Source organism: Phocoena phocoena, chromosome 19 (genome assembly GCF_963924675.1).
Source record: "Phocoena phocoena chromosome 19, mPhoPho1.1, whole genome shotgun sequence".
Taxonomy (NCBI): Eukaryota; Metazoa; Chordata; class Mammalia; order Artiodactyla; family Phocoenidae; genus Phocoena; species Phocoena phocoena.
Window position 1 is genome coordinate 5,263,018 of NC_089237.1, and position 12,994 is coordinate 5,276,011.

At 49.8% G+C, this 12,994-nt stretch overlaps 1 protein-coding gene across 2 annotated transcripts in view; it reads right to left on the bottom strand.

Moving 5' to 3' along the window:
* Nucleotides 1–12,994, bottom strand: part of SLC39A11 (solute carrier family 39 member 11) — a 342,864-nt gene that overhangs the window by 237,570 nt on the left and 92,300 nt on the right. Inside the window, exon 5 of one of the 2 annotated variants that reach the window (XM_065897068.1) lies at nt 111–252. In XM_065897068.1, the coding sequence (XP_065753140.1) occupies nt 111–252 (142 nt within the window). The remainder of the gene's footprint in view (nt 1–110; nt 253–12,994) is intronic. The other variant, XM_065897069.1, reaches the window with a different exon arrangement.

Here is a 12,994-nt window from a genome sequence, read left to right on the forward strand (position 1 = left end):
ACTCTGCAAGGACAGGACAGAGCACCTAGCATTTCCCTGCCATCCCTCCTGCCACCAGGCCTGAGTCTCCCCTGTCTCACTCGGCCCAGGGTCTGCAGCAGGGAGCTTGCCTGAAAGAAGCCCAGCTCTACCTATCCGGATGGAAAGTTCACTCTCGGGGAAGAACGGCCTGGGACCCTCAGCATCAGACTTCTTCATCAACGCAGGGTCGAGGTTCAGTGCCAGGGCCATCTGGGGGTCTTCTGCTGCATCCTGAAACGAGAAGCAGGGCCATCACTGTAACACCTGTCTGCCTTCATTCCCCCGGCCCCTCCAGCTCCCAGCAGCCAAGGTGCCTTGCCCTCCTCTACCGAGAGCCCCGGGCCAGCCTAGTCCCCGGGCCAGACCCAGCTGTCAGGCTGGGCTGAGGCAAGAGCAAGGCGACAAGCTTTCTGGCTGCAGAACGTTGAGGATGACAACAGCGGGAACTGAGGCGTCGGTGCTGATCCTAGAAATGGGAAAAACACACACTGGGAAGGATCGGGTCGAACATCAAACCCCCCTCCCTCCACAATTCATCACCGCCGGGCAGATGGCAGAAGGGACTCAGTTCCCCAACTGTCAAAAGAAGCCTGGAGGGCAGGTCCGCTCAATGGCAGCCTCGCAGCAGGAACCGAGGTCACCACCTCTCCAGAGATCAAAAGGGGACGAGAGTCAAACAAAAGCACCTCAAAGGAGAATGAGTGACAGTCGTGGAGGACACAGCACAGCTGGAGGCAAGCCCAGACAGCCTTAGATCACCACGTCACCCTTCTGCTTTGTCCCTAACCAGTCATTTTGACTGTTTTTGCATTAACCACACAAAGTTTGATTTTGACCCCCATGTTCATTTAACAAATATTTATTGACTGCCAACGGTGTGGATACTTGGTGAACTAACGAAGTTCTAGCTCTTATGGAGCTTATGTTCCAGTGGAACACAGGAGGGGCAAACAAGTGAACCTACAGCGGGGCTGTGAGCTTCTCCTCCAAAGACATGTGCAGGAACCCTCTGGCCCTAAGGGACGGTGAACAGGATCACCTCAATGGGGAAGGAAACAGCAGATATTTTTTGAAAACCAGGCAAAAACAGCTCTAAACAGAAGTTTCTATTTAAAATGTGTGTCCCAGGACTTCCCTGGTGGCGCAGTGGACAAGACTCTGCACTCCCAAAGCAGGGGGCCCGGTTTCGATCCCTGGTCAGGGAACTAGATCCCACATCCATGCCGCAACTAAGAGTTCGCACACCACAACTAAGGAGTCCACGAGCCTCAACTAAGGAGCCCGCCTGCCACAACTAAGACCCAGTGCAAATTAATTAATTAATTAATAATAAATAAACGTGTGTCCCTAATAGGGGAGAGAAGAAGGCTTATTAATCCAATCACTGAAATCCATCTATTCATAAGCAAATACTAAAACTGTTTTCTTGGGTAAGTTTCATGAAGGAATCTCACTAAAGTTATGCCTGGCTGTGTCTTACACACACACACACACACACCTTCTTGTTTTCTCATTATCATGTTGATCAGGGATCAGAAAGAGAAACTAATGATTCTGACATTCTACTTCATTATTTCTGTCCAACTAAATGTGAACAACGAGAACATAGACCCTTCCTCTCACATCCTCTCATTTCTCCAATATATTGATATTGTCCTAATCATTTATTTACAATGTATTCTATAATATGCACTTTTTTTCTTTTTTTGCAGTACGCGGGCCTCTCACTGCTGTGGCCTCTCCTGTTGCGGAGCACAGGCTCCGGACGCGCAGACTCAGTGGCCATGGCTCACGGGCCCAGCCACTCCGTGGCATGTGGGATCTTCCCGGAACTGGGCACGAACCCGTGTCCCCTGCATCGGCAGGTGGACTACCAACCACTGCGCCACCAGGGAAGTCCTAGAATGCACTTTTTTTTTTTAATGCACTTTTTTAAAATTGAAGCATAGTTGATTTACAATGTTGTGCTAATTTCTGCTGTACAGCAAAGTGATTCAGTTTCATACACACACACACACACACACACACACACACACACACACTCCTTTTCATATTCTTTTCCATTATGGCTTATCCCAAGATATGGAATATAGTTCCCTTATAATGCACTTTAATAAGGGTACCGACACCTCCTTTAACTTTGTTTTAAATGGGAAAAAAAGCCTGGTGGTGTGGTTTGAGCTGCCCTCGTTAAAGTTCTTAGGACCCTCTGTAGAATCCTAGGGGCTGTGGGATTTCACCTGCTCTGTCACTGAGAGAGGCACCAAGAGAGGCAGACTGTCCCACTGTATAAGTCAAGGTTGACGCTGCAGATGGACGACTCTTGGGGACAGAAGGGACTTGGGGAAGGCCAGCGTCTCCCCCCACCCCACCCCCACTGAGTGACAGCTGGTGTTTGTGCCATGTGCCTTGGGCCACATAGTCGCAGCTCTTTGTTTGTTTATAAGCTTTAATTATTTCTAATCCTACATCTCATGCTGACATCTGAGGAATCACTGCAGCCGTGAAAGACATGTTTCACTAGGAGAGTGCGCGCATCGGCGGGTGTTTCTTCCTTTGTCTTGCTTCTTTTTAGAATGTGATGGATGCAGAGCTGGGGGGAAGGATATGGAAAGAGAACCACTTCATTACAGCAGAGATGCGGCCACCTTAATACGCTCAAGGCTGCTGCTTTGACGGGGGCCAATCAGTCGGGTGCAGCTGGGAGAGACCCTGGTTTTAATCGAGGACAGCAGTTTTCAACTGGGGTGTCTCTGTCCGCAGGGGACATCTGGCAATGGGCGTTTTTGTATGTGGGCGTGGGGGAGAAGAAGGGTGTGGACAGCTAGTGGGTAGAGGCCAGCGATGCTGCTAAAAGCCCCATGTCATGCAGGACGGCTCCCACCACAGAGGGTGATGCGGCCAAATGCCAACAGTGCTGAAGCTGAGAAACCTTCTGCTTCAGAAAGATTTAGGACGATCAGAACCTCCCTGTATTGCTGGTCACGCTGAGAATGCACAGACCCTCTTTTTATTGTCAAGATAAGAATTTTCCCGCTTCCTCCAGGAAGCCTGCCTTTCATGTGTTTGGCAAACTTGTATCAAGCATCAGCTGTGCACCAGAACCATTTCAGGTCCTGATGGTACAGAACAGTCAAGTCCCCTCTCCTCACGGATCTTCCAGAGACACACAATAAACTAACAATAAATTATAAAGTCGAGGGCCAGGTTGGGATAATGTTGAGAAGAAAAACAAACTCATCGCCATAGTTACATGGGACAATTGTCATGTGTACCAGGTTCAAGCCCCATGCCAGGCATTTTTCTAGCATCCCCTAGCATCTCATTATGAAATGCAAAGCTGGAGGGCTCCTCCAGATACGGTGCTGAGGGAGGTCTCTCTGAGAAGGCGGTGTTTGAGCAGTGACCTGAACAGAAGGGAACAAGCCACACTGATTTCTGAAGATGGGGTTTCAGGCACAGAGCAGGTGAGCAAACACCCCGTACCACGACGCCCCTGCCGGCCATATCCTTTGACCATTTCATCAACCTACATTCCACTGGTTGTACTGCTTTATTTCAGTGCTGGGGGGCGGGGTATACTAATACAATCCCACCCCAGCTTCACTTAGAGGCTGCCTTTTAAAAAGCTGGACAATGGCTTCCCTGGTGGCGCAGTGGTTGAGAGTCCGCCTGCCGATGCAGGGGACACGGGTTCGTGCCCCGGTCCGGGAAGATCCCACATGCCGCTTGTGGCTGTGCCCGTGAGCCATGGCCGCTGAGCCTGCGCGTCCAGAGCCTGTGCTCCGCGACGGGAGGGGCCGCAGCAGTGAGAGGCCCACGTGCCACAAAAAAATAAAATAAAAAGCTGGACAGAACCCCAGCAGATCCCACTTGTACTCACCCCCGTCCTGGGCACTCGGTCCCACGTGTGGCCTTGGGAAGGGTGGGGCAGCTGTGCAGCGTGGGAGTGGCAGGGAACACCCACAGGGTGATGCCGGGGTGGGGGGGCAGCTTCTACGCCCTGGTGCTCCCTGAGCATCCCTGAGCCCAGGCACCGGCCAGCCTCCCGGGGCTCCTTTCAGACTCCCTTCGGGATTCCAACATCCCCTCCCTCCACTCTCAACTGCTGATGAAGAAAACAGAGAAATACATCCCTTGGAATTTCAAGGAACAGCCTGGCAAGGGACACCAGCGGTGCCTTGGTTGCTTTACCATAATGTCCATGATGTCGGGGGAGAGTCAGGAAGCACCTGCAGGGCCAAGGGGCTCTCATCCCGCAGGCCTGACACCACCCCTCACTCCCTGGAGCCCTGTCTCCTCACCCAGCAAGGACACTGCAGGTGGAGGGGATGCTGCATTGTTTGTTTTTTTACCAGAGCCTTAAATAAACGCAGCTTGGCCTGAGCAGGGGCCACCAAGTCCCCTGGGGGGGAAATTCCTTCTCTACATCTTCTTGCTTTGCTGAGCATGCCCCTCTTTACTTGATATCAACACTGCCTTTCACTTCTGAGGCTTTTTTAAATCTCTGCAAAGCTTTTCCATCGGGGCTACCTCACTCAATCCTTGCAGCCCCTTTAAGGACGGCGAGGTGAGGGCGTGATCGCTTCCAGGGCAAACATCTGACTAATGCAAGCTGTTCTCGACTTTGCACAGCATCCCTGAGAGCCCGCTAGGCTGCCCATCGGCCGGGCAATGAGTCACTCTCCTTCCCCTGACTGTTTCATCTGAGTTCCCGGGACTCTGGGCAGCTCAGGGTTGCTGTGTCGTCGTCTTGTAGCTCCCAAATGTCAAGGCACTGAAACACAGGCTGCTTCCCAAGCTACAAATCTCCCTCTCCTTTTGCATCACCTGCCACCCCCACCCCCACCCCCCCATCGAGTGCTTCACCTGCCCTCCTCCCCCATCCCCACCCAATCCTCCAAATCCAGCTCGGTACAGAGAGCAGGGAGGGGGCTGCTGGGAGGCGCCAGGCGACGTCCATCCAGGACCAAGGAACTTGAGATCATTGTTCTCTGGTGACTATTATTATTATTATTATTAATGGTTGGGGCAAATCCCTGGCTCAGAATAAACAGAGCAACTTCCACCCACTCTGAAAAGACGGCGCCAAGAGACGCGAGCTGGAAAAGACGCTCCTTCTCTCCGGGGTAGGCCGGTAGCGCCCTGCTGCCCGGGGCCGGGCAGGCACGGGGCGGTGAGCGGCCGGCCTCACAGCCAACAGGGATACAGAGTGACAGAGGGGACAAGTAGCTGCTGTCTTCCCTGCCTCGTTTGCCTACACACTGAGGGATCCCGGGTCATAGCCAGGAGCCCTAAAGACAAGGAGAAGGACAACCCAAAGTCCTTGGTCCCTACTGGTTTGGGAAACACAATTCATCTTGTCTGAGAGCACTAAGATTGCACCCCAACCCAGCTCCGCCCCTTCTCCCTACAGTAACAGCATGACATCCCGTCCGTTGCCAGTGAAGCAGGTTTTCAAGCTTCTAATTGTTCCTTCCTTGATGCTTTTAAAATCCTGGATGAGGAAGTCTGAGCTCCCTCCTCCAGGAAGCCTTCCTGGATAAACCCAGCCTAGTCGGGATTAAATGCGCCTCCCTCTCTGTGCTCCCCTGACATCCCACACGTTTCCCTCATCAAATTTGCCAAACTGCACGGTAACTCTCGGTTTCCTTGGCTATCTCAAAATCATGAGATTCTGAAAGCAGGAGCTGTGTCTTCCGGCTCTCCTATGACGGCCTAGCACAGCGTCCGGGGACCAAGAACTCAGTGAATTTACAGGAATGAGCGATACTACAAAACCTCCAAAATGAGAGGGGAAATGTTGTATAACACAGAAGACAGAGATCTGGGTAAACACAAAATGTTTAGGCCGTAAGAAAGAAGGCAAAAGGGATTACTGCAGAGACGGCAAGAAAAGGCTTAGAAGTATCAGAGTTTCCCGGTAATGGCAAAAAGCATGACTTTCTACCCAGCGCCAGCTTCTCTCCCCTTGATGATTGTGTAAGACCCTCAACATCAGCCCTGAGACCACATGGGGATGGGCAGCCACCTACCCTGTGACTCTCCACCCAAACGCTCCAGCTCTACTCCCCTTCCTGGCACAAATACTCAGAGCGGGGCAGCCCAGCTCACTTCCCGGAAGGTAAGATCTTTCCATCCCGAAGCCCAGGATCCCACCAAGGCCACATCTTTCAGCTTCCTCCCCATCTCCTCCATGACCTCAGCCTAAAGCTTCCCAAAGGCAAAGTTAATTACAGAATTCTAGTTATGTTTAAGCTGTGTAAGTATGCTATTACTCAGACTATCTTTTGAGGGACAAAACCTTCTCCTATTTCTGATGCCAAATTACTATTCATAATCAAGCCTATTTAATCACATACAACAGATTCTAAAGCACCACACAGCTCTCTCTGCAAAGGTACAGCTCCCTGAGGGTCTGCAAAGATAGCCCTCCAATCGCTGCTCCACGTAAGTGGCTCTGTGCTGTGCTCCAAAGAGCCAGGTTTCCTACTAGCATGGTCGACAGAGAGACGGCGAGTGGCAGAGTTTTCCAAAGCATTATGCTTTTTCTTATAACTTAAAATATGACTTTTCCCTAAAACAATAAAATAAATCTAAATGAACGCAAATACCTAAGTACAATGAAGTATTTTCTTTCTAATCCTCAATGATTATCCTTAATCCTAGAAATCATTAAAATATATCTATAAAATCCACACTGACACACTACTATATATAAAATAGATAACTAATAAGGACCTACTGTGTAGCACAGGGAACTCTACTCAATACTCTGTAATGGCCTACAGGGGAAAAGAATCTTCAAAAGAGTGAATATATGTATATGTATAACTGACTCGCTTTGCTGTACACCTGAAACTAACACAACATTGTAAATCAACTATACCCCAATAAAAATAAAAATATAAAAAATCCAGGCTGACCCTTTTCTGGCTTCTTAATATTTTGAGAACCCCCCAGCTGGTCTTTCCAGGCAACTTTTTCTGACCTCTGTTATCCTTTTGGAGAGTATCAGATTCCTCCAGAAATCTGCTAAAAGACAAGATTTCTCTTCCCAGGAAAAACAATGCATGCATATCAGACACTTATTGTTGGTAACAAAATGCCCCAAAACTTAGTGGCTTAGAACATCAATAACTATTATTGCTAGATTCTTCTCCATGAGGCCTGCCGTCCTCCAGCAAGCTAAGTGGGCTCATTCATATGGCAAACTCGGGTTTCAGGGGCAGCAAGAGAAGGAAACATCCAATGTCAAGTGCTCCAGTCAAGTCTCTGCTTGCATCACATTTGGTACCACAGCAGGTCAATGACCATCCAGATTGAAGGGATGGATAAACCAACTGTACCTCTTGTGTGTGTGGGCGGGCAGGGGGGAGGGGTGGGGTCCAGGGTCACGTGTCACCGTATGGATAACAACAGGGGGAGAATTTGTGGCCGTTTTTGCAAACAACCACAGCACATAGGCACAGACAGACAAAACACAGCTCTCTGGATCCTGAGACTCAAAACTCAATCTCACACGCCTAAAGCAGTGCTTCTCCAATGGCGACCCAAGGATGTATTCGCAGAGGTCAGAAAGTTTTCTATAAAATTTTTTTAAGTTTGTATTTTCACTTAAACTATAATCGAGGGCTTCCCTGGTGGCACAGTGGCTAAGAATCCACCTGACAATGCAGGGGACACGGGTTCGAGCCCTGGCCCGGGAAGATCCCACATGCCGTGGAGCAACTAAGCCCGTGAGCCACAACTTCCGAGCCCACGTGCCACAACTACTGAAGCCTGCGTGCCTAGAGCCCGTGCTCCACAACAAGAGAAGCCACCGCAATGAAAAGCCCACTCGCTGCAACTAGAGAAAGCCCGCACACAGCAACGAAGACCCAACGCGGCCAAAAATAAACACAAATAAATAAATAAAAATAAGCTATAATCAAAAGAAAAAATAATAACACCACAGTCTGAATCACCAGGGTGGCCTCTTTATAACCAAATCCTACCGCTGGATTTCAGTGCCTTTGTTGGCCTTTGTGTTTATGACGGAGCAGGGACCGACCGAGCAGTACTGCTTCCATTGTTGAGGGCAGGCTCAATGGACAGATGATACTAGGAGCCAAGCTCAGGCCAAATACCTTCGTGAAGGCCTGTGTAGATGGGGGAGGTTCCCAAGTAGTTCTAGGACAGCGGGAGAACTGACTCCTTCCAGCAGTGTTCCTGGGACAGACCGGCCACAAGCAAAGGCAGCTGATGGCGGCAGTCAGCACACCTGGCTCTTGGAATCGGTGGTTTATTTTGGGCAAAACCTCATCTGTCACATCACAAAAATGTTGTTGGTTTTGATTTGATCGGTTTTGTTGTTTTGATACGCACGGACACGCTTTGGTTTCATGACTGGGGAAGAGCCAAAAGCATAAGGACTAACGTATACCCTAACGTCATACTCGTGCACGTTCAGGCTTATAAATGCGTCTGTAATGGGACAGTCAAAATAGCTCGAATCAACGCTGGGGCTGTGTGAGCTTTACTCCCTTTCAAATGAATACGTATGTTGCGTCAAACGGGGGGAAAAAACACTGGTCTACAGGGCGAAACAATGGTTTCTCCTCCTCTGGGTTTCCCGCCGTATCAACTCTCCTTCAAAATACAGCAATGTCTGCCTTCCCTTCTCTAAAACTGAGAACTTAACAGTACACAGTGACCCAATGATGGGTTTTCTACGCTCAAAATAATGGAGACTGTTGAAGTCACAACTCTCTGGGCCTCCTGTAGCCAAAGCAGCGTGCTGACCGAGACACCATACACACTTCTGTGTGTGGACAAAAATCTCCTGAATGACCCCTTTTGTCCTGAGCAGCCATTTCCCAGGGTCCCCTGTTCCTCGAGATGCTCCAAGAGAAAGGATTCCACAGATAAACGCAGAAAACTTGAGAACGTCCATATAGAAGAGATAAAGACTCTTAAGTCCCACAGCAAAGAAGTGGTTCTGTTTAAACCTACATTTCCCATACTGGCCACACACAGAACTTAGCAATATTCGGCAGATGAAGCTTTAAGGGAAGAGCGCTCAAAGCAATTCTCTTCTGTTCCCAATGCTCAGAACATCCAGCAAAATACTTCTGCTGCTTACGCTGGAATATGATCATATTTATCCAGAAAAAAATCAAAAGGCTGGATGAGGTATCTTGGCCTCAAATATCTATCACTTTCACTAATACAGGCCTGCTGATTATCCTTAAAGAGGAGTCAGTAGAATGTATTGTGTGTGCTTCTCCCCCTGCAGTCACACCAGCTGGATATTATGAAAACCAAGAAGGTAATTATTCTATAAAACGCAGCCCTTCCTTTTTTTTTTTTAACGACTATAAATAATAGTAACAAAATAATAATTATATATAAACAGTCAGTGCTGGAAAAGAGATCTCTACCAGAGCACCGCTGAGGAGAAAAAAGCTAATATTTCTGGCTCATCACCAATATATAGCTTTGACAACCATAAAATCATAAAACGATTTTTCTTAACTCTAGGAAGAAGAGAGAGAGAGAGCAAAAGAGCATCTGTAAGACAGTCACGACCCACAGGGCGAACTGATTACTCAAGAGGCCTCTTCCCATAAAATTCTGGTGAGGAATCAAAGTACTAAAACAATGCAACACCAGATCCAGGGTGAGCTGAGGCAGAGAAGATGGAGTGGGTTGGAAAGAAGTATCCTTGGTGTTGACCCCAATGTTTGCACAAAGCCTCTTGTCTATCCCGTGCTCAGCTTCTAACCGCCTTTTCTTGTATTGTCACACTCCATCCTCAGTATCTTTCTGTGATGCAGACAGACAGACAGTGTCATTAACCCCATTATGGGCTCAACTGTTGCACCCCTACCCCACCCCACCCCTGCTAAAATTCATAGGTTGAAATCCTAACCCCCAGTCCCTCCGAATGGTCCTCTATGTGAAGATGGGCTCTTTAAAGAGGTAATGAAATTAAATGCAGTCTTTAGATGGGATCTAATTTAATATGACTGGTGTTCCTGTAAGAAGAGGAAATCTGGACACACACATGCGTGGAGAGAAGACAGTGTCAAGACACAGGGACAAGATGGCACCTACAAGCCAAGGAGGGGGGCCTAGAACAGACCCTTCCCTCATCACTCTTGGGAGGAACCAACCCTGCCATCACCTTGATCTTGGCCTTCCCGCTTCCAGAACTGGGAGGCAATAAATACCTGTTGTTTAAGCGGTCCAGTCTGAGGCAGTTTGTTACGCAGCCCTAGCAGACGAATACATCCCCCTACTTTACATTTGAGGGAGCTCAGGACCTAGCATTACACTACTCATCGGAGGCATGGGCAAGGTGCGAACCCAGGACCTCGGATTCCAAATCTCCCTACTCCTCCCACCACCACGCTGTGATCAACCAGGGATACACTAAGACAAGGGAGGGGGGTACTTCAAGAAGCAACCCCACCCATATCAACCCAAAGGGTGTGCGTGGGAATGCACACACTAGGTGCCAATTTGTGACTTGTGAGCCAGTACATTCAGCGGAGAGAGCTGTCCAAGTGTGATGTTGACACGGAGGGGTGATCAGTGCCCCTGTCTGTGGTCCTGGCAGAATTTCAGAGACACGGAGCCATGAACCACGCACGATGGCCCATGAGAACTCACTTCACGGATGCAGACGGACAGAAACTAGCAAGATTCTATGGGGTAAGGACCCAACTGAAAACCAGGTCTCCAGGCTACAAGGGAAAAAATGGGGAAATGTTACTGTGGTTGTTAAAAGATGATCTAAAATGAGAAGTAAGGCAGAGAGAGGTTGGTCGCCAGAAGGGACAGAGGTGCCCTCGGCGCCATGCTGGGGGCCCCGAGCCATCAGACATCTGTCCAGGGGACTGGCGTCCAGGCAATCGGAGCGAGAAGCACCCACTCCAGCCCAGGAGAGAAAGAGCAGCAGTGGGACTCAGATGTCAGGAAGGCTTCAGCGTTTGTCTCCTGAACCATTTCAGGCAAAGCACGACGTTAACCGCAGGGCCCTGGGGTGCGGGAAGGACTTCACAGCATCGCCCCTGCCTCTCACCCTCACAGCCAACGCCTTCGTCCACCCTCCGGCCTCGGCCCCTGTTCACACGGCCAGCCATCTTCTCAGCAGCATCCCATACCCACGGGGCCTTGACCAGCAGGATCTGAAACCTCAAACCGTTTCTGGAAATAGTCTTTCTGCCTCCTGATAACTGCTGCCTCCAAGGCTGAGACACACAGCTTCCTAAACGGAACTGCTGACCAGGGTCTACAGCCCAAAGAAAGCCGGCTGGGAAAGGTGGAATCAGGGGCCAGTTAGTGACTCCAAGGAGGGCGGGGAGGGGAGGGAGAGGCTCTGGAAGAGGGTGGAAATCCCTGTGCATTTTTATGCTAAGGAGCTAGTGTGCAAATGGCAGGCAAACCACTTCAAAACAGAAGCTGTGGCTTTGAAGAACATGCTTGATTTTTTTTTTTTTTAATGGGGTTTTATCCAAAGCATCACTCTGCTTGGGGCAGAATTAATTATTCAGCTGATCTGGGCTTGATGAGGGCTTGGCAGCTGACAAGGGGTGGAAGCAGCTTGCTTCTAAGGAATGTTTTTCTGCTTCCTGCTGTGGGTACCTGGGGACCAGCATCTTCCCCTTTTCTGTCTTTTCCAAGCCTCAGTCCCAGAGCAAACAGCCAAGCTGAGACACACAGCAGGCCCATATGAGGTCTCAGCTGCTGCAGAGCAAATTACCACAAATTCAGGGCTGAAAGCAATACTCGTTTCTTATCGCTCAGTTTCCACGGTTCAAGGATCCAGGAAGGGGCTCAAATGGGTCCTTTGCTCAGAATCTCACTGGGATAAATTCAAGATCACAGCCAGGACTTCCCTGGTGGTACACTGGTTAAGAACCCACCTGCCAGTGCAGGGGACACGGGTCTGAGCCCTGGTTCGGGAAGATGCCACATGCCGTGGAGCAACTAAGCCCGTGTGCCACAACTACTGAGCCTGTGCTCTAGAGCTCACAAGCCACAACTACTGAAGTCCACGTGCCACAACTACTGAGACTGCACGCCTAGAGCCCGTGCTCCGCAACAAGAGAAGCCACCGCAATGAGAAGCCCGCGCACCACAACGAAGAGCAGCCCCCGCTCGGTGCAACTAGAGAAAGCCCGCGCGCAGCAACGAAGACCCAACGCAACCAAAAATAAAATAAATAAATAAATTTATTTTAAAAAAAGAAAGATCACAGCCAGCTGGGGCTGAGATCCCATCTGAGGCTCTCATCCAAGTGCACTGGTTCTTGGCAGAATTCAGCTTTTTGCAGATGAAGGACAGAGGTTCCCATTTTCTTGGCGGTGGTGCTGGGGACTCCTCCCAGCAACCAGAGACCACCCTCAGGTCCTTGCAGGCAGCCCCCACTGTGGGCAATTCACAGCACGGCTACTGGCTTCTTCAAGGTCAGCAGGGGACGACGCTGTCTCACTTCATATCCCTCTGACCTCAAGAAGGGCCAAGACACTCTTTTAAGGGTTCACCTGATTAGGTCAGGCCTACCCCGGATACTCTCCCTATTGATGAACTAGAAGTCAACCGACAGAGGACCTGAGCAGTAAGTAATGGCAGTGAAACCCCACCGAGGGGAGGGGATCCCATGGCGCGCACACCAGGGGGTGCGACTCAGAGGGGCTGTCTCGGGATTCCACCTACCACAATCCCTGTAGTGCAAAACTCTCTCTTTAACATCCCTATCACCCTAAGATTTCTGGAGGCTAAATTTTCCCTTCAATGACTAAATCGGAAGCCATACATTATGGACAAGATTTAGTGGTCCACTAATTCTTTGTAGCACAAAGTCTCCATCAAAGCCCCAACCTCATACAACACATCTAGTATCTTCTGGCTCATCAATAATCCATGGCGAGGCGGTGGCATATTCTAGGAGTTCTACCAGGCAGAGGCAGAGGCTCAGCCATCA